Raw genomic sequence first — 24,141 nt, forward strand, 5'->3', positions numbered from 1 at the left:
AGTTGGATGTCACTACCACATGTGAAAGGCTGACCTTTCTTCCGACCAATGCAGTTACACCAGCTGAAAAGAAAACCAGTTAAGCAGCAGCTGCTAACACAAGCACAGAAAGGTCTGAGTAAAATAAGTGCCTATTAAACAAGATGGAACCACCGCTAGCATGAATATGAGCAGTAGCAATATTGTGTACCATTCACTCAAACAGACCCAAGTTGGAAAAAAGAACCGTTACATACTTTGCACAGGTCATCTGTGTAAAACCTAATTAAATGTTAAGAATTAACTGCTCTTAAGAAAATACTACTCCAATACACTACAGACCACAATTAAAAACCAATGGGAACAGGGCGTAGTAATAAATTATTATTTTATTATTATTTATACCCCGCCCATCTGGCTGGGTTTCCCCAGCCACTCTGGGCGGCATTAAAATACAATAAAAACTAAAAAACCATAACCAATGGTATAGAGACTATGGCCTACACCTGGGGTCAGCAACCTTTTTCAGCAGTGGGCAAGACTATATTGGGGGGGGGGGTTGAACAAATTCCTATACCCCACCAATAACCCAGAGATGCATTTTAAATAAAAGGACATTTTACTTGTAAAAACACGCTGATTCCCGGACCGTCCCATGGGCCGGATTGAGAAGGCAATTGGGCCGCATCCGGCCCCTGGGCCTTAGGTTGCCTACCCCTGGTCTAACCCACCATTCAAAACACCATGCCAAAAGACGAGAACTCAACCTAAAACATTAATAGATGGTACCTAACCATGGAAGCTGGCACAGATACTTCATCTAAATCAGGCATGTCCAAAATCCGTTTCGGGGGCCCGATCCGGCCTAAAATCCTAAAAAAAAAACTCAACTTCAATCCTAAAAGAAGCTCAACAACAACAACAATTTTAAAAAAATGTCAAAAACTTTGGTCGGCCCCCAGAGCCCTTCACTTCATCAAATCTGGCCCCCTTTGAAAACGGTTTGGACACCACTGATCTGAATGCAGTAGAGGCACTTAACGTACCTCCACATGTGGGAATGGCCCTTTTTCAGCAGTGGGCCAGTCCCTAAGACCATGTGGTGGGCCAGACTTAATTTTTTTTGGGGGGGGATATTTCTGGAGATCGGTGCTGCAGGAAATTTCCAAAATAACAAAACAGGTAATAGATGCAACTCCAGAACTTGCCCTATTAAATATCTTCCAGGACAACAACACATGTGTACAGTGCAAGGAACTCATAAGTCACTCTCAGCAGCTAGAAATATCATAACTAGACGATGGAAGGACCTATCGGGAGTGAACATAGACCACTGGTAATGAAATGTATGAGAAACCGCTGTACTAGAAAAGTTAACCAACAAACTCAAAACCAGCACAGGGACGAACTATGGAGGATGCCTTCACCCCAGTGAGGTTCCCCTTTATTACATACGCAGGACAATGACCTACACCCACAACAGCATACAAATCAATGTGGCTAACCTGACCCAACAACCAAGTCCGCACCTTCACACAAATAAGACACAGTGTAATCGACTAAACACAACCAACCAAGCTCGGGAACTGCAACCTCTCGCAATATCAATAAAAATACACCAAGAACCTACCCCCATGATGCTGACACAACACCCCCTCTAAGAGTAGGCAATAGAACAAAAGAACAATACCCCCATCACCCCGCTCCCCCAATTGTAAGATATCTATGACAAAAATGTCTCAACAAATGTAAACCGTGAAAAAGACTACAAATTGAAAGTGGAGATGACAGATACACTGTTCCCTGTACCTGTTTGCTTTGTAACACAAAGAACCCAATAAAAACTAATTAAAAAGAATAGCTGCACATTATGATGCTACAAGGAGAGATTATTAGAAAAATCTGAACTTTATTATACATACTATATTATGCTGAAAATATGTACCCAAGGACATGAGGTTTTGAATTTACATCTGTACAAACACAAAATAGATTAGAAAACATGCAACATTTTACAAAACATTGCTTGTTACAAAGGTACCAGTTTCCCAGAGGGCTCCGTCTTAAAACTTTTGCCTGGTCTTAAAACATTTCTCCGATTTCAGGTTTCGCTGTGAAAATGCAAAATTCCAAGCTACAGCGTCAAAAGTACCTTCGATAAGTTTGGCAAGTGTCACTTCAACATGATCCATGGGGAAAGAGTTGTATGGTTACCAAAGGCAAGAGCCAAAGCTGCATTTTTCAAAGCGTAGTTAACACCCTTCAGGGTTAAGGTCTGCATTAAAGCTTTTGTCAATGGAACTGGTAGGTTTCAATTGCTCTTGATAACTGGGCAAAAAAGAAACTGAAATTTTGTTACAGCCATTCGCATCTGGCTTCTTTCATCAGATTCGGACTGAAGATCCGGGATGAATGAGCAGAAGGATCTCGCCAGTGAATTGTAGGCACCTTTGTCTTGCTATGTCTGGCAGCGGTGATCTTTGCCGCATCACAATTGGGTCGCACATTTTAGATTGTATTTGCCTGTAGTAGATCTACCCCTTTGAAGAGACTTCGCAATTTCTCTCCCTGAAGAGAGGGTTCATATATTATTTTGAAACCGCAGAGAAGTCCTCCCGCGTGGGAATGGTTATGACATGTAAAAAGCAAGTTATCGAGATTGACCCTCTGGAGACACCCCCTACCATCAAAACTGTAACATGAACTGGCTTCCTCCTACCACAAAACGAGCTCTTCAGCTTTGGCTACTTATGTCAATAGGTTACAAAAGATGGGAGGTTTCACACCAAAAAATCTCTTTAGAAGAGCATATTGCCTCTTTAAGCACCTCAACTGGTGGTGTCTACCATCTCTAGTTTCACTCCTAGCTTCCTTCCTGCAAATTTAAACATCACCAGACCCCCAGTAAGCATTTTTGTACCCACTAAATGAACTAAACACCAGAAAAGGGAATGCAAACTTCCATTTGCCAAGATGTGCGGCATATTGTGGCTAATACAGTATGCTATCGTGTTGAAACTAGTATGTGCTTTGTTTACTGTTACTCATTGTCTGCCCTGGCAAGCACATCTGCGCCTGTATTTCAAACATCTGTGCTGTTATTTCCAAAATATTCACAGACATTCAAATGCTTTCTTTATCCTCACTTCTAGAACTGTCAGATCACATTCTCAATGTTTAATTACCGTGGCATGCAGAACTTTTGATCCATTGGTTTATATCCTTTTAATCTTTGTAAGATTAAACCTGTAACTTGTAGCTTAATGTTTTAAACAACATTTCCATCTGAATAATTTGCCATTAACATTCATGCTATACTCAAAACTGACCAAAAAAAAAAAAAAAAGGAACAAGAGAAACATGTCAAAATAATTAACATTTTTAAAACAATCACATCGTTTGTGATAGCTGCTAAACTTTTTAAAAAATCTTATGTCCTAAACACTTGGCCTTCCTATCATAGCTGAAATTTAGAAGTGAGAGAACTAGCATAGAGCTCAGGTCTCTTACACACATCTTGCCAGCTGCCATTTTAAAATGCTCAACATACTAACCTTTTCGTAGCTTCTAATTTCAAAAATATAAAAAGTGTAAAAGATTCTGAATTAAAGGCTAGCCAAACTGATAGTTATGTTTTGGGGTTTTTCTGTGAAACCAAAACAAATGCCCCCCAAAACACCCCACCATCCTGTTTGTAATCCGTATAATTACTTTATAGTCTAGTTTTAGCCGTTTACAAAATTAAATAAATATGTGACCTTATCTGGAACCCTTTCTGAAACCTTACATTTGCTACTGATCCCTAATAATTAATTGTTTGGTTGAGGAGGAATTTTTCTTCTTCCAGAACAAAGGTTATTCAGTTGTCAATACAATACTCATTTCAGGGTAAGTAACACCAAACCAAATACCACTGAGACAATGTAATGTGAAATAAGACGTTGTCTCTTTTCCTAGCTTTAGATTCTCTTGAGTGGATTCTCTGATCAGGTGCAGTTTGATAAATGCCAATATAAGCCTGGTTTAAAAGCTAGCATCTAGTTTCCTGTTTGCTCCAATTTAAATCTGTGCGTCTCGTCGACATCGGATTTATAATTTTTTTAAAAAAAAACTGTACCCACCATTTCTTGTGGAAATGCCAGTTGCAAGATTCCTTCCATTATCGTCCAAGCATAAACTGTTGAAATGATCAAGCTCCGAAAGCACAGCAGTTAGGAAACAGCTCTGAAGGCAGTCTCTCCTCAGTTTCTCCCACTGAGAAGAGTGTCTTGCAACAGGACCGCTGCTAAAAAGGCGCTCTCCAATCTCATGAAGCTGCAGGTAATGTCCGTGTGGATGGGGGGGGGGAGGGAATTCCGAAGGGTGCCATTCCTTGATAAATCCATCCCCAGCAACGGTAGCTAAATTAACCCTGGAAAAATCAGGGGCGAGCCAGCCAATTGCCAATATGACTCGTATTTAACACATTCCAACATCGACTCAGGGATGCTGTTCCAAAGTAACTTCATGCTGTGACATTCACAGACACCGTTTCAAAGGCCAGTCTTTGGTAGATTCAAAAGGTACCAGCTGGGCAAAAAAAAAAAAAGGGCGGGGAAGAGGGCTGGTTCCAACATAAAAGCAACATGCTTCATTTTCTCAGAACTTAGTTAAGTGACCCTGAAGCAGAGCTGAACCTTTATAAAGAGCCGGGGGGCAATCAAGAGTCCTGCATTTCCACACAGAAGAAATTAGGTGCCATCCAGACCAAAACAAACCCCTTAACCTTTTGGTCATTCGTGCTCCTTTACATTTTTTAAATGCAGACAGGTAAAAAATGTAGCCTGTTTGTAAGGCAGATGCATGCAAGTTGACGTATCTGCCATTATGCAGTCCTATGAATCGACTGTGTTGTTGGGCTTTACGCAAACAAACAAACAAACAAACAAACAGCGTTACCCTTCATGTTTCCACAATCACTATTGGGGGTGGGGGGTAGCCATCCAACATGTCCTAAGCCAAAGAAGAGAAATGCAGCCGTGCCCATTTTAAACACACAACCTAGAGTCAACTAGGAATCGCTGCTGCAAAAAATGATCTCAACTGGAAGGCAATTCCTCGCAAGGCATTTGAACATAAATCTTTCTGCAAAGGGTAGAAGCATTTCAGCTCTTCTTCAATCCGCTGCGATCGCTGTATCGCACCCCCCACCCCTGACTCTTAGACAAGAATAATACAAGACAAGCATTGCCGTTTTGCTCCTTTTCTTCCTGCTTCCGGAACTGATCGCCGCGAGTGTTCTGGGTTTTTTACTATGAGGCCTAAACGGGAATGTTGTTCTGCCTAGTCAACACACTATGTACAATGCTGGCTTACTCTATGGTCTGTTTGGTCTACACTTTATTACTGAATTGTTTAAGAAACGTTAGTTATTGGTTTGTATTTCTTCAGTCTGGTCCACTGGCCAGTGGCATAGTTCATTTCAAAAACAGTGTCCACCAGCATTGTGGTGCTTCCGGTGCCGTCAGCCTTTGACAGCTGTTCCGTGTGTTCGCTCAGTTTGATCTGGATTATGTCGCCCTGTTCTTGACAAGGGTTTTCTGTGGAGGCAACAAGATACACACGTCACGGGCGGGAGCTTTGCAAACAGAAAATGGTTTAGGCCAGGAGCAATGCAGAAAACAAGATCTGCTCTAGCACACAACACCAGTGCCCTCATATACTTATTTTCCCTCCTGTGAAATGTGTGTGCTGCTATTCTGAAATAACTGCACCTAAGACATGCAAGGATAGCTTTGTATCTCAGTGCGCACACAAATCGCCCCACTCCACCCCCAAGAGGAAGGTCATTGCAATGCCTCTGGGATCATGAAGCAGCCTTTTGCATCCCGGGCCTCTGCATAAGACGCCTTCATCTGACCTTGCCAGTTAACCCTTATCCTGCCAGTTACAATATCCAGGCACCTGGCTTTGATATTCAAGGCAAAGAAATACAGTTTGGAATACATGCCTCTGGATCCTGCCATGAATCCAAGGATGAGAGCCTTCTCTGGCCTTGTGACTTTGTTTGCTGTCTTGAACATTTCTTGCGCTGCATACATTTGTTCCCTCTGCAAGGAAGAGTCGGTAAGATTTTATTTCAGGAGAGGCAATGACCGGGAGAACAGAAAATAACTTAAGCATCCAGCCGCGTTGTTTCTCAATTGACAAATCCCTGATCTTGTGCTGGAATAGAAAAAGCATCAGCGCCCCTCGATAGAACCTCAGAGTTTTCATTCTAATCTAATTTTCATATAGTCAAGAGCAGTACATTGGCCAGAGCTCTTCATATTCTTACAGCTGATAGAGAGAGAGGGGGAGAGAGAGAGACTGTGTGTGTGTGTGTGTGTGTGTGTGTGTGTGTGTGTCTTAAATCTACCATTATATTCCAAGATAGAGGTACAGAGTATGCCATCACTTGGGTATCTTTCTGGGGGTCTTTGACCAAGCACCCAAATAGAAAGGTGAATGGATGCAAAGCCCTCTGGGAGATACATGGAAGCCCCAACCATCAGCCAATTGTTGGGGTTTAAAGAGCAGCACAGGGCTCCCCGAGAGCACTGAAAATCAGCTGAACTTCCTGGTGTAACCAAGGGGGCCTGGAGGAGTCAACCTGGATTCTAACTGCTCCTTGAGTCCTCTATGAGTCCAAGCGGCTTTGTCTGGAGAGTAAAAAGTGTCCCACTTGAAAATGTAGTTTTTATTTTTCTGGAGGAAGACCCTTGAATCCAAACCACTCTCTCTGTGGAAGGGGAAATCTCTGCTTTTTAAGAGCATGTGTCCCCCCTCTAAAGAGACTTCAAAGGAGTTCCATGATCAGGGTTGCAGCATCTTTGATGGAGCATCTTCAAAGGAGATTGCTGCAACCATCAACCAGCTAAAGGGCTGTTGTAGCACCTTCTCCATCAAGCCCTTGGCAGGTATCAATGACCTGAAGCCATTATGACATCTGGTAACTGACAGGTGAGTGGTCTTACCCACTTGTCAAAATTGGCTAATGGGCATGGGTGGAAGATTGGTTGTCACAAGGTAAAAACAAAAAGTACGTAATAAAAATAAAAACCCAAGAACAACCCAATAACCCCACCAACACATTTTAAACAGGCACTGGATGTCAATCAGTCAAAGGCCTGCTTAAAGAAGAACTAGTGGGTCATAAGTTGTACAGGCAGGGCACACATCAGTTCTCATCAGTACTGAGGTCTATTTGTAATCAAAGCAAACCCTGAAAGCATTCTTAAAGAGCTACAAGGTAGGGCTGCCATACATTCAGATTTCCCCCAGACATTACCAGGATTTCAAAGGCAGAATTGACATCGGGGGGGGGCGGGATTTCCGAAAGGCGGTGCTTTGCCCTGGATCTCAGGCAAGCCGATCGAAAAATCAACAACTTTTGGGGCGCCCTGGTTTTTACTTTTTGAAATGTGGCAACCCTGCTACAAAGTTATTAGCATCCACACCCTGGAATGGTGGCCGTCTTATGGTTTAGTACTACCTGGATCCTCATATTCATAAACGAGATTGCAATCGCCTGGCTATTTCTGTAGAAGCAGCAGAAAGGATACAAGCAAAGAATTGTCAGGGGTGTCCAAACTTTTTTCGAAGAGGGCCACATTTGATGACGTGAACATGCACGAGGGCCGACCAGTGTTGTTCACCTTTTTTTAGGGTTCAAGTTGTTGAGGGTTGGTGTTTTTTTTACGATTTTACCCCAAAGTTGTTTTTAGGCCCCCGGGACGGACTTTGGACATGCCTGCTCTATATATACATCGTGAGAGAGTTCTTCTTGGCTTACTGTTAGAGAGAGGTTCTTCTTGGGCGGCGCTTGCTGAGGAGGAGCTGCGACTGGCACCTGCACTGCCGGAGGGGCGGCGGGAGGAGTCACAGGAGAGGTAGGTGTTGCAGCAGCAGCAGCTGTGTTTGCGTTGCTGTTATACATGGGTGTCCTTTGCTTAAACTGGGTCGGGACAGCAGTGCCAGGGGGCGTCGCAGGCTCTTCTTTCGCTTGCAAAGGTTCCCGGACAGAGCCAGCTGTTTGCAGCAAAAGATGTCATCAACAACAACAACAACAAAATGGTGTTCCTATGGTTTACTCTCATTACAAATTTTAACGCTTCCCTACTTTCTTTCCCAAGGGTCACTAAAGCATAACATGTAACTTAGCAAAAAGGTCCCCCTCCGACAGGCAGTGACAGTCTCTCAACCTTCTTCCTGATGCCCGGATGTCAGGGGAACCTCCGGAGGCAGCGGAGAGCCAGCGGAGGTGGAGGGAGGGACCCATGATGCTGAGAGTACCCAGCACCGCCCGAGAAGCCCTGAGACATCCTGTGGGAGTGTAATGAATCAGATCTAAGTTAGGGGATGTTCAGAAACCCATGGTGTTTTAGGAGTTAATGGGCACCCCAGTTTGAGTGGCAGATACCCCTTGGGAGGCGGGACATTCCGCTCTTTAAAAGGAGGGAGGAGCCGTTAGTGTGAGGAGAGTGGTGACTGGAAGAAGGAGGGTGTGGGGCCAGGTTAGGTTTAGGTTAGGTTAGGTTAGGTTAGGATCGTTGAAGATGTGTATATGTTGCTGAAAGAAAGAGTTTACACTGTTATGAAACCAAGCTTATGAACCATCACTGAAACCGTTATGTTCTGTAAGAAATAAAGACCTCTTATTGTTGAGCTAAGAAAATATCGTCGTTCATTTGGTCCAGCGAGTTATATAGGCTCTTGAGGAGGTGAACTCAGGGAAAGGACAAAACTAAACTGGAGGGTGATAGTTTGTGTCTTGGAGTTCCCTCAGGAGGGGCTAGCGGGCGGAAACCCTGGTATTGCCACAGAGTTGCTAAGAGGGCTTAGCTAACTGGTATAGTGAGAGGATCTAATAAGGAGAGACCCCGAACTGTAGGCAAAGAAGAGGTTAACCCCTGAAGCCCAGAGCAGAGGATATAACCGGCTACGGCCGCTGGACAGGAAAACTCCTGTTACTAAGGGATCCCCAGGTTATAGATAAAAGGGGATTGAAATAACAGACAGACCTCAGAGGGACAGGTGGGGTGCATTGTAATTTGACCCAGAACACCTGATTAAAAATTCACTTAGTAACGAGGGGAGAGTCTGAAGTGGAGGTTCGTCGCAGGGAGCGAGAGACGGGAAGAAAGCTCCGTGGTGGAAGGGCTGTCGGATGCTGCGGGGTCCAAGCACCCAATAAGCAGTTCAGGAACGGAGGGGGAGCTGGTAGTCCCGTCGCCCCAATTACATAGGGGGCTCAAACGGAAGGAGAAAAGGAGGAGACTTGGGGTCCCCAGGTTTCTCTGCTGGAGGCGCTCTCGCAAAGCGCCACTTCCGGAATCTGAGAGTGACTAAGACGGTCATGGAATTTTGAGCTCTGACTTGTACGTATCTGTATAATAAACTGCTGTAAATATACAGACCACGGACCCTTACACTACCTTCACTACCTAAAACCTCGCTTTTGCTTGTCTGCTTTTCTGTCTTCCTTGCTTGCCTCCACAGCACAGGTGCTTGCAGAAACCCAGAATTCCTCAGGCCATACGTGAAATTAAAATCCTGAGTGCTGCAGCGGCTTGAAAGACACCGGTTGGGTACAAACTGAGATTATTCAACCGAAGCCTTTCCCCAGAAAGAGAAACAGCACACCTGCTTCCTGTCAGATAGGAAATCACCAATCACTGCTTGAAGCTTATGTTTTGTTTCTCTCAGATCCGAAGCCTTGTCCCACATCCCTCCCTGCACACGATGACAACTCTAATTTCAAAAAGATAGATTCTAAAAATTGTTGTTGTTCAGTCGTGACCGACACTTCGTGACCCCATGGACCAGAGCACGCCTATCTTTCAGTGCCTCCCGCAGTTTGGCCAAACTCATGCTAGTCGCTTCGAGAACAGTGTCCAACCATCTCAGACAAAAAATGGACGCACAAAGGTTATGCACAGAGGGGAATGTGAAGAACGTGGATACCACACCATGGTTCCCAGATACAGGGGGAAATGTTCTCATGACACTTCCTCTGGGTAAAAAAAGAAAGAGATAAAATGGCACCACACAAAGGCAAGATCCTATAAAATTAATTTTATGTGCTTCAGTCCAGTCATGGGACATGAGCAAAGGAAGAAGGCATGACCCAAAAGGAAACCCCTTTATGCCACATTTGGGCAACCAACAGCCCTCAGCTGCTCTTCCAGAGCCCCACAAGCCCAGTCACTTTCCAGCAACGCCAGTCCGCCGTCAAGTGGCCAGCAGCAAAAAGATCCCTCGACTAAGCAGCATGGAGGCAGAGATATTGTCCGGTTAGGAGCACTGTGAAGTGGAGGTTTCTACCTTCTCCTCCCCTCCATGCTCCTGAGGCAGCTACCCAATGATATCTGTGCTGAGGGTGCCCTGGGAGCGGAGGAAGCTGAGGTGAGAGAGGGAGGGTGTGCAAGTGTGTAATGGCCCTGCCCATTGTGCCATACAGCCACCAAATGCCTCCCCACCGCCAGATGTGGACTTGGAGGACAAAAACGTTGCCCACCCCTTCTTTACGCCATCTGGTTTCCGTTTCCTCCGAAATGCTTATATTCTGGTTTGCTTCAGAAGTTTCTGCGGGGTCTGGTTTAAACGTGACACCCGAAACCCGGTAATCTTTGAGATTATCCCGGGGGTTCAGACAATTGCCTGGCGTTGAAATATCAACAGCCACATCCCTCTCTTTCACTCAGCCCTTTATGAAGCTGCTTTGAGGTTTTATTACAATCAAGCAGCCTAATAAATGCTGTGAAATGTAATAAACAAAGCAGCACAAATTGACCAAGTGTACTTTGTTGCTGCACTAATTTCCTCGGTGCTTTTTCAAGAACCTTTGAGGAGCCTCATTTTTGCATCTTGGGATGTTATCTGAGATAATCCTGTCATTTTATGGAAAATGAGTGGATGTGGCAATTAGGGCAGAAGCTGACATAACTAATCTAAAGGAAGATGAAACTTCCTCCATCCATCACTGGACAAGCAAGCTCACACAGACAATGCCCAGAAAGGATTCAAGGTCTCAGTACAGGTGAAACCTGAAAAATTAGAATATCATGGAAAAGTCCATTTATGTAAGCAATTGTTTTCATTAGCTACTGGAGTTTAATGTATGAGATATACTCATGACATGCAAAGCGAGATATGTCAAGGCTTTATTTGTTATAATTGTGATGATTATGGCGTACAGCTGATGAAAACCCCAAAGTTGAAATTGTTAATTTGGGGTTCTCATCAGCTGTACGCCATCATCATCACAATTATAACAAATAAAGGCTTGACATATATCGCTTTGCATGTCATGAGTCTATCTCATATATTAGTTTCACCTTTTAAGTTGAATTACTGAAAGAAATGAACCTTTCCACGATATTCTAATTTTTTGAGTTTCACCTGTTTCATCACGAGTTTGATACTGCTTCATACATTTGCATTGTGACTCTAGTACAGGGTAGGGAATCTCCAGTTTGCAGGCCTAATCCGGCACACCAGGCCTCCCCATTTGGCCCGGGGAGGACGCTTCTGGCAACCCATGCCCATCTGCCCTACACCTGATGTCATACATGTTGGTCAGGTGGTGGGGCCTCCCTCGAAGTGGCTTAGCAGGCACTGCTGAGAACCACCTGCAGCCCTATGCACAGGGCTTCCCAGCGGCTTGCAATGCCTTTGCACAGGGCTTCTGAAGCACCAGACAACCAGCTGGGAAACACTGACCAACTGACTCTGACAGGTGCCAATCAACTTATGTCGGATGATTGGCAGGTGGGTTGTTCCTTCCACCTGCCGGTGTGTGTGTGTGTAGATAAGAATTAAACTTACTGAGCCAAAAATGTTTCCCAATTCAGCTCTAGGCTATACCGTTATTATCTTTGGGCTCACTGTAGAAACCGAAGCCCCGCACATCTTCCTTGAATTCAGGTGTTTGTGGCTGTTTCAATACAGAACAGATTCAAAGCTTGCTGCAGGTGATGTACCCTCATTTGACTTGCACTCTGTGCACAGTTTTAAAACATTAAATAAACCTATTCTGATGAAAGTACTTGCCACAGCCTTTTTGAGTGTCGTCGTTTTAACGATGTGGAACCTATCAGTAACGAACATATTCAGAAGTGCAATAATGGAAAATTGTGTCACTTACCTGGCTGCGTGGTGTCGGAACTTGGAACATAAGAGGAAGATGGAACAACACTGGGTGCTGCTGGCAGATAGCTCGTAGAAGCTAGGGCAGGGTCATTGTTCAAAGGGGCAATTTTCTGTAAAACAGCACACACATCCTTAAACTATTTCAAAAATAATTTTGACAATTCAGGGTACATTGTTCGTGCCTGTGATGGCAGAGCAGAGAGGTACACGGATGAGGCTTAGAAAGCAGCCCAATATACAATACCGTTCTAAGTCCTACCTGAGTAGATACGAGACCAGCAGCATAGTCTGGAGTAGCATTTTCAACGACTGTCTCTTCTTTCGCCTGCTTTTCCACCACTTCTGTATCTACACCATTAACAAACATAGAAGCTAGTTAGGCATAATTACTGCCTTGTTTCGGTTACCCAAATAAAGAACTTTTTTTAAAAAAAATCCAAAACTACTCCAAAATTTTGGATTCTCTGTACAAGCACTGATTCCACAGGGAAATGGTACAAGAAATAGCTGGGAGCAAAGTTTGGGCTGCAGGAACTCAAAACGGACATAACTGCTCTCACATCCTCAAGACCCAACAAAATCGTTAACACGTGCAAAATGACAGCATCAATATTAAATAATATCTGTTACGTCTCGTGAAAATGGAAACTCAGAAAGCTTTTGCTCTATTGGCATCTGTCTCGAGAGACAATGGAATGTGCCTCCGGAGGTGAAGTCAAATTGCTGCGTTTGCAGCACCAAAGTGACTTCCCTGGGGTGCAAGCCTGCGCAGTGTGTATGGAGGTCCTGGGCTGCCCAGACAACAAGACCCCCTCTCGGCCTCGCTGATGTGGTTCAAAGGAAAGCAGTCAAATAATGCTGGGCACCAGTTTAGCTGCAGGAGTTGCCGGAAGGAGGAGTACTAGGCACCACCCAACTGTCTTAGGGACTCCACTCTGGATTTGTGTAGGGTTTTACTCCCTAGCCTTTCCCATTTCATGTATTGTATTCATTCTCATGTACTAATCTTAACAATGATCTGTGCACCTTTATGAAAGTTTTAATGTTTTGTATGTTGTTTTATTCCGCTGTGGCCTATGGCTATTCTATTCTATTCTATTCTATTCTATTCTATTCTATTCGTTTTGCTAACTCCCAGATCCAGCCAAATTTGTGTACAAATGCAACAGAACAATTTTATTTGCTTCACTAGGCAAGTCCAAGTGCATGGCAGTCTTCATATAGTAGTTTTTCTTTATTAATGACGACAGATTTTGATAGATGAATCAATAATCCTTTATATATTTCCTTTTGTTTCCCTGCATATGTTTTTCAAATTATGTGTGTTACTTTTTTCCAAACCTCTCTGCTGGTCTGCAAGCAGGTGCCCTATTGTGAATCGATCACTCTCTCAAGCCTATCACAAGTTAACACAGACAATTATTCCATATTATCTCAACTCCCTATAATTTCGCAGCAGCTTTAATAAGTGGCAAATGATCAGAAAAGCAAGCAATTAGCCTTTAGCTCTCCATTTAATTTGACAGATTAAGTACAAAAGACTTAAGTTTGTAACCCTATATACTAACCTAAGGTCTTTCTTCTCCTTTTGGCTTCCCGGCCAGCACCAACCATATCCAGCTCCGAGATGTCTAGTAACTACAAAGAGACCAAGCGAACACTTTCACATGGATTGCCCTGTCTACCTTTTACACTTCCACATACGTGCATCATGTTAGGGCTACTTCGCTTATACAATATTAACAGGGGGGAAGCCAATTTAGTGTATGTATCCATACTGTTCCTCACAATACAAAAGAGTACTGTGTGGGTTTTTTTAAATTTCTAAAAACTGTGTAAACACAACAGGAATGAAATAACACCCAAGCTAGTTGGACAAATACACAGGGCTGTTGTTGTTGTTTTTTAACTTTGAAAAGACTGAATATTCAGAAGCCAAGGGAGAGTGTCAAGGAAAGCACATGTTGAAATTTGAAAGTTGGGGGAAATTATGGAAAGTTGATATAAAATTCACAGGTTGTATATTATTAAGAGAGAATTACATGAAAATGATGTATAGATAGCATATCACACCAGTGAAAATGGCAAAGATGTTTAGGAAAGAAAATAACAGATGTTGGAGATGTAAGGAAAGGGAAGGAACATTTTATCATATGTGGTGGGAATGCAAATGCATTAAAAATATTGTTAAATGATATACAATGAATTGAAAAAATATGTTTAAAATGAATTTTGTTAAACACCCTGAAGCCTTTTTGTTAGGTATCTCAAATCAAGAGCTACCAAAAGAAAAATGGACATTATTTATGTATGCTACAACAGCGGCAAGATTCTTGATTGCACAATATTGGAAGACGGAAGAAATACCATCAAAGGAACAATGGCAAGAAATGAACTATGCAGAATTGGCTAAGCTAGCAGACAAACTACGAGAGAAGGACAAAAAGGACTTCAAAAGAGTCTGGGAACCATTTACAGTTTATTTGCAGAAACAACAGAATGGACTGGATTCACTGGCAGGATTTGAATAAACTCTCACAATTTCATTTGAGTAACAGATATTTCAGAGAAATGATAAGGGGTTTTATTTTTGTGTAGGAAAAGCAGGACACAATAAATAAAACTAAATAACTCAGCAGTGGGGGAGTTGGGGGAAGTCCAGAGGAGAGGAGGGAGAATAATTGTAAATTACATGATAAATGAGATTTGTATCGTTATAAAATTCAAAAAATATTCAAAAAAAGAGAAATATTGGACAAATACACAGGGCTGTTGTTTTTTAACTTTGAAAAGACTGGCTATTCAGAAGCAAAGGGAGAGTGTCAAGGAAAGCACACTTGAAGCTGCATAAATACCTTTACTCCTCTCTCTTTGCGCAGAGGAGTTCTCGAGGGTGGAATCGGAGTTCTGTTTCCAGCAGGGCTAAATACGCTTGGGGTAGTGGGATTCCTGAAAGGTGCTTGTTTAGGTATTCCTTTAAGTGGAGCTATACAAAAACAAAAGGGGGGGGAATCATCGACCTGAATACAGCGGTAAGACTCCAACTGAAGACCAAAACATTTCAAAGCAATACTGATTATACATATAGATGAATTTACAAATGTAGTCCAGAGGACATTAGTGTTGTGAAGCAACACATACAAGATGTGTGCTTTTTTAATGTCCTTTCCCCCTTTGCTTACTTCCATAATCTTACTTCCTCAACACAGGGTTTGTACTCATTCTACTCCATTCATAGCTGTCCACCTTCCTGTTTCTTGGATTGGGAAACGGCCATAGCTGTCAACCTTCCCTTTTTCTGTAGTGGGAAACGGCGCTGGAATAAGGGAATTTCCGGCAAAAAAGGGAAAGTTGACAGCTATGACTCCATTAACTCTCAAATACAGTGGAAGCTCGGGTTGCGAACACGATCCGTGCGGGAGGCACGTACGCAACCCGCAGTGTTCGCAACCCGCGCCGCTGCATCTGCACATGCCCCTTACTTCCGGGTTCGGTGCGGTGCACAACCTGAAATCGCGCAACCTGAAGCGACCGTAACCCGAGGTATGACTGTACTGTTAACGCACTTCTGTAAAAATTGGGGAAATATGGCTATTACTTTAGCAACCCGTGAATGTTTAGGGGAAGGGAGGCAGTTTTAAGACACCAAGTATGGAAATGGGCGATTGCTCGCTATTAGAAGCTACATCCAAAGAAGTAGCTCCCAGAAGGTATCAGAGTACGTAACATTACCAAATTTTACCATCTCTTATGGGAGGCAGCAGGTGGGGTGCTATAGTGGGTAGAGTGTCAGACCTAAGGGGACAAGGGTTCAGATCCCCAGGCTGCAATGTCTCATGTTTTCACATTTTTTATTCTTTTGTCTTCTTTCTTTTTGTTATCTTTGCACTTTTTAAAAACAAGTCAATAAGACATTTTAAAAGAACAAGAAATACTTAGCATTGATTAAATAAAAATGTGGGATTTTCAATGTTCTAAGATAACACAAAGGTATAATTCAAGAAAGCGGGGGGAGGGGGTGCGACTGCAAGATTATATACTCATATCCTTCAAAATAGCTGTTTCATGCTTTGCTTACATACGTGTCTCTTAGATCTAAGAGAAAATTAAAATCCTACTTGTTGTATCGATCTTTTTGACTAGCCCTCTTCCTTTGGCATGGAAAGGCACTCCAGCTGTCTTCTTGAGCTGCTGTGCAGTTTCAGTAGCTACAAAAAATAATTCTAATTAATACTCCACCAGGAAAAAAACAACATCTCAAGTCATTCTTAAACAGTGCTCTTAATGGAACAATTAAAACTTGGAAAGAAATCTCTGGGAAAAAATTATGCTGCTCTATAACGCACAGACTGAATTTACATACAGTGGTGCCCCGCTAGACGAAAATAATTCGTTCTGCGAAAATTTTCGTCTAGCGGGTTTTTCGTCTTGCGGAGCGGCAATGACAGCCGCGCTCCGCAAAACGAAAAAAAAAGACGAAAATTTTTCGTCTTGCGAGGCAGCCCCATAGACTTTTTTTGTCTAGCGGAGCAGCCTTCCGCTAGACGAATACCTTCGTCTAGAGAGTTTTTCGTCTAGCGAGGCATTCGTCTAGCGGGGCACCACTGTATAGAGCTTTCCCCCTTTTTAGTGCTATACCTGGAACAGGAAGAACCCCTGGCCCTCGAGTACCTGCACACTTTTCATTCCAAAATATGTTGATATTGATCAATGCCACCAGCTCTCAACCCACCCATTCCAAAGGAACTTTTTGCACTGCACATGCCTGCCTTTCCCCTTCTCACACATGACATAAACAACTCTGTAGAACAAAGGGAAATTTTAAGATGTGCAGCCTGAAAATCAGAAGCAAAAGAAGAAAAACAAAGCTGTCAAAATTCACTGTTCTACATTTATCTTTTTTTTTTTTAAGAGAGAGAGATTGGGTAGGGGGAGAGTGGTGGGGCTCCAACTGGTGTCACCCATATACTAAATAGAGCCCCATCCCACCAGCTGAAGATCAATTTTCTATACTACAAAGCATCAAGGCTTCTTCCAAGACTGGCTTCAGCGTCTCAAATCCTACCTACAGGTAGGTAGCCGTGTTGGTCTGCCATAGTCAAAACAAAATAAACAATAAAAAAATCCTTCCAGTAGCACCTTAGAGACCAACTAAGTTTGTTCTTGGTATGAGCTTTCGTGTGCATGCACACGAAAGCTCATACCAAGAACAAACTTAGTTGGTCTCTAAGGTGCTACTGGAAGGATTTTTATTTTATTTTTTATTTTGCTGTGTCAAATTCTACTGTGCATGTTGCATCTTTTTCAAATAGACGTGCCTCTGTACAATATTGAGGCTATTCCTCTGGTGTTTTTCTTGATACTTACACTTCTGCAGCAGCTCTGCTCGGAGAGTAGCGCTTTTTGGTTTACGTTTCAGCTGGAAGTGCTTCACGGGAGGAGTAAGTGGTCCAGCTAGTGTGGTCAAGGCGTTCTTATTTAAGTACTGGCACTCCAGTGGCAGCATAGCTGACGATTCACATTCACTCACTATGTAATCAGAAAACACATAGGAAATTAGTTCCTGTAACAACCAACGTTAAGAAAAACATTTGTCCTTTGGGCAGACAACTATACCTTCCTCCCAACTTGGAAGACCAAACATTTTCTCAATTTCATCAAATTGCCTTAATCTTGTCCATCACGTTCCCCATGGGGAGCTCAGTTGCACAGCCAATCCAGCAGGCTTGAACTACTGATGGCCCATGACTTCATCCCAGCTTTCTCCAGAGATCAGCTGAGTTCCCCACGAGGTCACATATGGGGGGCAGGTGGGCATGGCTTGGCAAAAACGGCTTCCTGTGATACTTGTGCTGGGTGAACTTTGGACCATGGGGTAGAGCAGGCTTCCTCAAACTCGGCCCTCCAGATGTTGTTGGCCTACAACTCCCATGATCCCTAGCTAGCAGGACCAATGGTCAGGGATGGTGGCAAATGTAGTCTCAAAACATCTGGAGGGCAGAGTTTGAGGAAGCCTGGGGTAGAGGCTCCCTACCCTGATTTACACTCATCAATTCAGGCAACTTGGTGTGCAAAGAGATTTATATTTTGGAACAGCCCTCCCCCAATGTGTAAGCTGCACGAGAGGTGCATCAAGCAGTGAAACAGAAATATGCTGGCCCCCTGCAGACAATGGGCTTCTCTCACCTGTGTTGTGGCAGCGCCCACAAAGCACTGGCTTCTAGCGGGATCTCACTGAAATCTCGTGATAAGCTGACCAGGTTTTAGGCTCCTTTTCAGTCTCGAGGGAAAGTGGCAAGAGCACAGGCTCTTATTAGCGCCATCTCACACCCCTTGGGCTTTACCACCATGCCATATCCTGAGGGATAACTGAGCCAGCAGAACATGAGACTCAGGGTCCCATTGCAGGGGGTTGGACTAGATGATACTCATAGTCCCTTCCAACTCTACAATTCATGCTCTGACCCTCAGGCGGGTGACATTTTCTGTCAAATGCTCCCTTTGAACCCCCCTAGGTTCCACCTCCAAAAATATTTCCTCTGAGCCTCGGGCCCAGAACACGTGGCAATCCTACTCCTAAATCACGAGAAACACAGGATTAATCTATTAATCTAAACACAGCCCAATCCACGATTTACAAAGCAAACGCAATACAACAATTTCACAGGAATTTACATGACAGGAGACCTACCTTTTTCTCGCAGTTCTCCTAAAATATCCTGAACATTGGGATTCTGCTCTTCCAGATCAAGGTTCAGGGAACCTATATCGGGAAACGATTTTAAGATATCGGCCACCATTAAGACCCAGGGGTCCGGATCCAAGGTCGCAAGCTGGATGATTTCTGTCAGTGCATTTTTCATCTAACAGAAAAGAAGAGAGAAGGCGAATCAAGAGTGGAATGTTCAAAGCAAGTTAAGAGCTGCTTTCTCAAAACTTTACTGAAGAGATCCAACCTGTAGCTCACATTCACTGGGGTAAAGGAGGCAAAGGAGGTGCATCTGTAGAGTAAGGAGTAGGGAATACATAGGCAAATTTGCCCATCCCTACATCTGTACACTGACCACTGAAGGAAAATGGGCAGCAGCACTACTACGATCCTCTCCAAGGCAGTTGTGAGCAAGGTTACCCTCCAAAATGTGCCTGTTTAAAGTTTATTAGGAATAAACTGTGAAACTTTAAACGGTATTTGTCACCAAGGGCAAAGGTGCAGGCGCTCTCAGGTCATCTCACCCACAATTTCTCTCTCTGTGAAGAAGGACCCTTCCTCACAAGTAAGAGAGTCTCAAAGGGTCTAGGAATACCCACGCTGCTGCCCCCAAATGCAGCGGCAAAATTTTCCTATAGCAGGTCTCAGAAGCATGCATGAGTGCACAGGGGGAAGTCTCAGATAGCAAAATGTTTTGAGCCAGCCCCAACCACACCCTGATATCACTTAAATAGCAATGAGCTCCCCTATTTTTTCTAAACAACAGAGGTTAAATAATACTTTATTGCATAGTGAGGAACTATTTTCCTCTGTTTAAACAAAATGCAAACTATTTTGACTAAATGTTACTCCAACATGGCCCATTTTATAAAATGGTCCATTATATAGGGTACTGCAATGACAGGTATTTGAGGGACGCGTTTTTTAAAAAATTAGGGGGGGAAAACTACGGATTTGCTTTTATAAAAATCAGAGCAGGAAGAATCACAATTATTACAACATAGCTCCAATTTAGAACAAAAACAAGCTTGATTAGAAAAAGGAAATATATGATAAAATCCTGTCAAGGACAAACAATTTAAAGCAATCATACAGTATATGCTGAAAAACTGGGAGGTGTGTTAATGAAAACTTACATAAATATTCTTAAACTGTGGATAGTATTAGCAAATGCATTGTTATCCAAGTCGAAGGAGAGTCAAATGGCTATAGAGAAGATCTGTAAGGCCATACTTAAGATTACTATATTCAGCTTTTGACACAAAGACATATGGCCAGTATTGGGAAAGTTGAGAAGCATTGCAAAAATGAAAAATAGACTTTGAAGCAAAATGGAGTGCTAAGGGAGTTAGGCGATCTATAAATAAATGAAAGCATTACAGAGGAGAAGAAACAATTCTCCCTATCTTCTGAGGATAGGGCAAGGAACAGTGTGTGTAAATTAGTCAGGTCAAAATCAGGTGACTAGGGATACTTGTGAACCTCTTTCTTTGCAGATACAGTAGATGCCTGCTCATCTAACCTTCACAGACTGTGCAGCAGGCAACCTGTTCCAGACTAAGGGACTGGATCTGATGATCCACTGGATTCCTATGCACACATTTTCTAAAACTGGGGAATGCTTAGGTTCAAGTTCCTGCTCAGAAAAGCTCAGCAGGTGGCAATACAGTTTCAGCTTGAGGGACTGTTTTGAGATTTAGCAATGACTCAATAAAAAAATGTTGGGAATTATAATTAGGACCTTTCTTGCATATTTTGGTATTACATATCTGGCATATGTTGGGAGCATTACTGGAGATGCCAAAGTGCAGGTGCCAAGTTGTCACATGTCAAGTTGTAGGACAGAGACCAGTTTTACTGAATCCAGAAAGTTCCTACCGGTATGTGCATTTACTCCAAAGAGAGACCAAGTTAGTTCAGTGTTTCATGCACATGTATTTGAAAGTAAGTGTGCATGAAACTGCAGCCTTAAAAGTGATGTTGCTTAGACAGAAATCTGCCTTTTGACTCTTAAGATAACTGCAGTGCAAAAGAAATGCAACTGCAAGACCAAAAGTTTTAGATTCTGCTTCTAGACTAGAAAAGCTGTATTTAGTTGCAGATCAGTATGCTTTCACTGCTCTAGCAACTATTTAGTACCATTTAGCATGTTTGCCCAGGTACATTCATGCACCTGGAAAGGATGCTAGCAGTATCTCTAGCTCACAAAAACTGGGATGCACAAATCAGTTACTACGGCTGCCAGTAACTGCAGTTGATTGAGGCACATCACCACTAGTATTTACTTCCAGCTTTCCTCTGAATGGTTACCTATATATTTTCTGGACCTATCAATATATCTGATAGTTTGTTTTTCCCATGGAAACAATCACCAATGCCCCAACAGCAAAAAATGGTAATGCATACCCATACTAGTAGAGCAATGCTTCAAAATGATCTTGCATAAACCTAAAAGTATAATACTATGTAGTTAGAATGCTGAAACCCACTGAAATAAACCATTAGGTTTGGAAGATCACAGAATCCTGGGATCGGGCTCATAAGCCATTTGGAAACCACACACTGTAGCACTAGACCTTACTTCCCAATTATGACCAGCAAATCAATACTAGCTAAAACTGGGAAATCCTCTCTAAAACAGTCTTACTGACAGATGATAAAAGACGTTAACAGATATTACACTCCCAAGCCAGAATTAAATAAATGTACTGCCAGAGCCCATGCCTACAAACAGTAGCAGAGTTTTCTAGTGGGCCTTTGCAATTTTAAAGATGCCTGTGTTGCCATACATAAATTAGTCGTAACATTGCACTATGTGATTTATGTGCTTTTGTTATTTAAGTTTCAATAAACCAATGTTTCATTCTCCAAAATTTGGTTTGTTGCACACACGCACACTTCAGAAAAGTGCCTACTGCTTTTCAGCAAAAGGGTGTGCTCCTCTCTGGAAGGGAGACATTTGGGGGATTGAGTGAGCAGCAGGTGCTCATGGGATCAATTCAGACACATTTGTATGGAGTCTTTCCCTGAAGCTGTGTGAAAAGTATACAAACGCCTTTCAGTGGTTTTAAGAACAGCCCTAGTAAAGGTATTAGCACTCAGCTCCACTGCATGCATAAACCAAGTCTGGGATGAAGTTGGGAAGGGATCTTGCTTCTAAGTCTTGCAAGAGATGGGCTGGCCAGACTGAACGAACATCGGTGATGCGATATGGCAAAAAGAGCCAGTGATTTCTGTTGAATCACCTAGTGCCTACTGGCTACTAATACCCCCCCCCCCATAAAAAGAATTAAGCACACCTCCATCCAATTTCCTCTCCCCCAAAGGCACTTGTAAAAAAATGAGAAAAAAGAGTGCATTCTCTCAGGGTACAGTATTGTCCACATTTTGCCTTATCCGATTAAAAGGTCACAACTTATGGAGCCTTGCTTTGGAAAAAGGGGTAAAAAAAAAACCCAGCCAGGTGGACCTCAGGAATATTGTGAGTATGTGCGTTTGTGTGTGTGGATGTGTATAAATAAGCGATCGATCAATGAGGAACTGCAATCACCCCTGTGAACAAGGAAAACCCATATTGCAGGTTTGCTGCAATGGACCTCGGGAATAGTTTTGAGTATTTGTGTGTATGTGTATAAATAAGAGATCATTCAATGAGGATGTGCAGCCCACACCTTCGGAAGTGCACCTCAGTGTAAGCAAAGGACCTCAGGAAAATTTGTGTGTTTGTCTCTGTGTGTGTATAAATAAAAGATCACTCAGGAAGTGCAGCCCACCCCTGTGAACACGGAAAGCCCATATTGCAGGTTTGCTGCAATGGACCTCGGGAATAGTTTTGTGTGTGGATGTATATAAATAAAAGATCGCTCGCTCCATGAGGAAGTGCAGACCACCCCTTCTAAAGTGCACCTCAGGGTAAGCAAAGGACCTCGGGAAAAGCTTCTGTGTGTGTGTAAATAAAAGTTCACTCAATTAGGAAGTGCAGCCCACCCCTGTGAACGAGGAAAATCCATATTGCAGGTTTGCTGCAATGGACCTCGGGAATAGTTTTGCGTGTGGATGTATATAAATAAAAGATCGCTCCATGAGGAAGTGCAGACCACCCCTTCTAAAGTGCACCTCAGGGTAAGCAAAGGACCTCGGGAAAAGCTTGTGTGTTTGTGTGTAAATAAAAGTTCACTCAATTAGGAAGTGCAGCCCACCCCTGTGAAGGAAGGAAACCCACTTTGCAGTTCTGGCTGCAACGGACCTCGGGAATAGTTCCGAGCCCTTTCTTGGTTTGTGGCTGCGCGTATATATATTTGTGTGTTAGTTACAGGTGGGTAGCCGTGTTGGTCTGCCATAGTCGAAACAAAATAGGAAATTCTTTCCAGTAGCACCTTAGAGACCAACCGAGTTTGTTCTTGGTATGAGCTTTCGTGTGCATGCACACTTCTGTATCTGAAGAAGTGCGCATGCACACGAAAGCTCATACCAAGAACAAACTCAGTTGGTCTCTAAGGTGCTACTGGAAATAATTTCCTATTTTGTTTCATATTTGTGTGTGTGTGTGTGTGTGTGTCTGTGTTGTTGTTGTCGTTGTCACCCGTCTGCCTCGGCGGGAGACGATGCAGGAGTTGTCACCTTTTGCCTACGGTGCGTGTGGTGCGCGGCGATGGGATGTGCCTCCATCCGAGCCCCCTGTCCCACCCCTAGGGCGGAGGAGGGACACCCCCCATCTCTCTCTCCCGGCTTCGCTCCGACGGGCCTCGAGGGCAGGAGAGTTTTCGCCGCTGGATCCGTCCCTCGAGGGGGGAGGAGGAAGCGGCGCCCACCCCTGGGGGGGGGGTGTGAGGCGGAGGGCCGAAGCAACGGTTGGGGGCGCCGGGGCCCGTCCCCGGGGGGGGGGGAGAGTCCCGGCTTCCCCCTCGGCTGGTTGGGGGGGTGGGCGGCCTCTCTCTCTCTCTCTTTTGCCTCACCTCGTCCACCGCTCGGCGAGGCAGGTGCAGCATCCCCAGCAGGAGCTTGAGCTTGACGGGCGACGAGAGGCCGTGGAAGCAGAGGCGGATGTTGTCCACCACCGAGGCCGTGAGCAGCGAGGCGATGCTGGGCGGCGCCCACAGCTCGTCCGCCGAGCCCAGCTTGTTGTGCAGCCACAGGCCGGTGTCGCTCTCCCGCATCGACGCCATCTTGGAGCGGGGGGGAGGGGACAGGAGGCTCTCGGCGGGCATTTTATGAAGACACCTAAAAAAAAAAAAAAAAAGAGGGAGGGTTGGTTGAGGAAGGAAGGAAGGAAGGAAGGAAGG

General features: G+C 43.8%; 1 protein-coding gene and 1 long non-coding RNA gene across 2 annotated transcripts; both read right to left on the reverse strand.

Annotated features, from left to right (window-relative positions):
* Positions 1-1,870: 1,870 nt before the first annotated feature.
* On the reverse strand, positions 1,871-4,302 carry LOC117046507. The gene is made up of 2 exons (XR_004426580.1): positions 4,101-4,302; positions 1,871-2,547 (listed from the first exon to the last, which is right to left on the reverse strand). It is a non-coding gene; the product is annotated as an uncharacterized LOC117046507 (long non-coding RNA).
* A 1,032-nt stretch (positions 4,303-5,334) lies between these two features.
* Positions 5,335-24,069, reverse strand: NELFA (negative elongation factor complex member A). The gene is made up of 11 exons (XM_033148418.1): positions 23,815-24,069; positions 18,842-19,013; positions 17,518-17,679; positions 16,269-16,358; positions 15,006-15,136; positions 13,719-13,788; positions 12,410-12,498; positions 12,146-12,260; positions 7,793-8,028; positions 5,969-6,068; positions 5,335-5,558 (listed from the first exon to the last, which is right to left on the reverse strand). Exons 1-11 carry the CDS (start codon positions 24,064-24,066, stop codon positions 5,374-5,376), a joined length of 1,602 nt encoding a protein of 533 aa, XP_033004309.1. The 5' UTR covers positions 24,067-24,069; the 3' UTR covers positions 5,335-5,373.
* Between the last annotated feature and the right edge of the window lie 72 nt (positions 24,070-24,141).

The sequence above is a fragment of the Lacerta agilis genome, chromosome 5 (assembly GCF_009819535.1).
Source record: "Lacerta agilis isolate rLacAgi1 chromosome 5, rLacAgi1.pri, whole genome shotgun sequence".
NCBI classification, from domain to species: Eukaryota; Metazoa; Chordata; class Lepidosauria; order Squamata; family Lacertidae; genus Lacerta; species Lacerta agilis.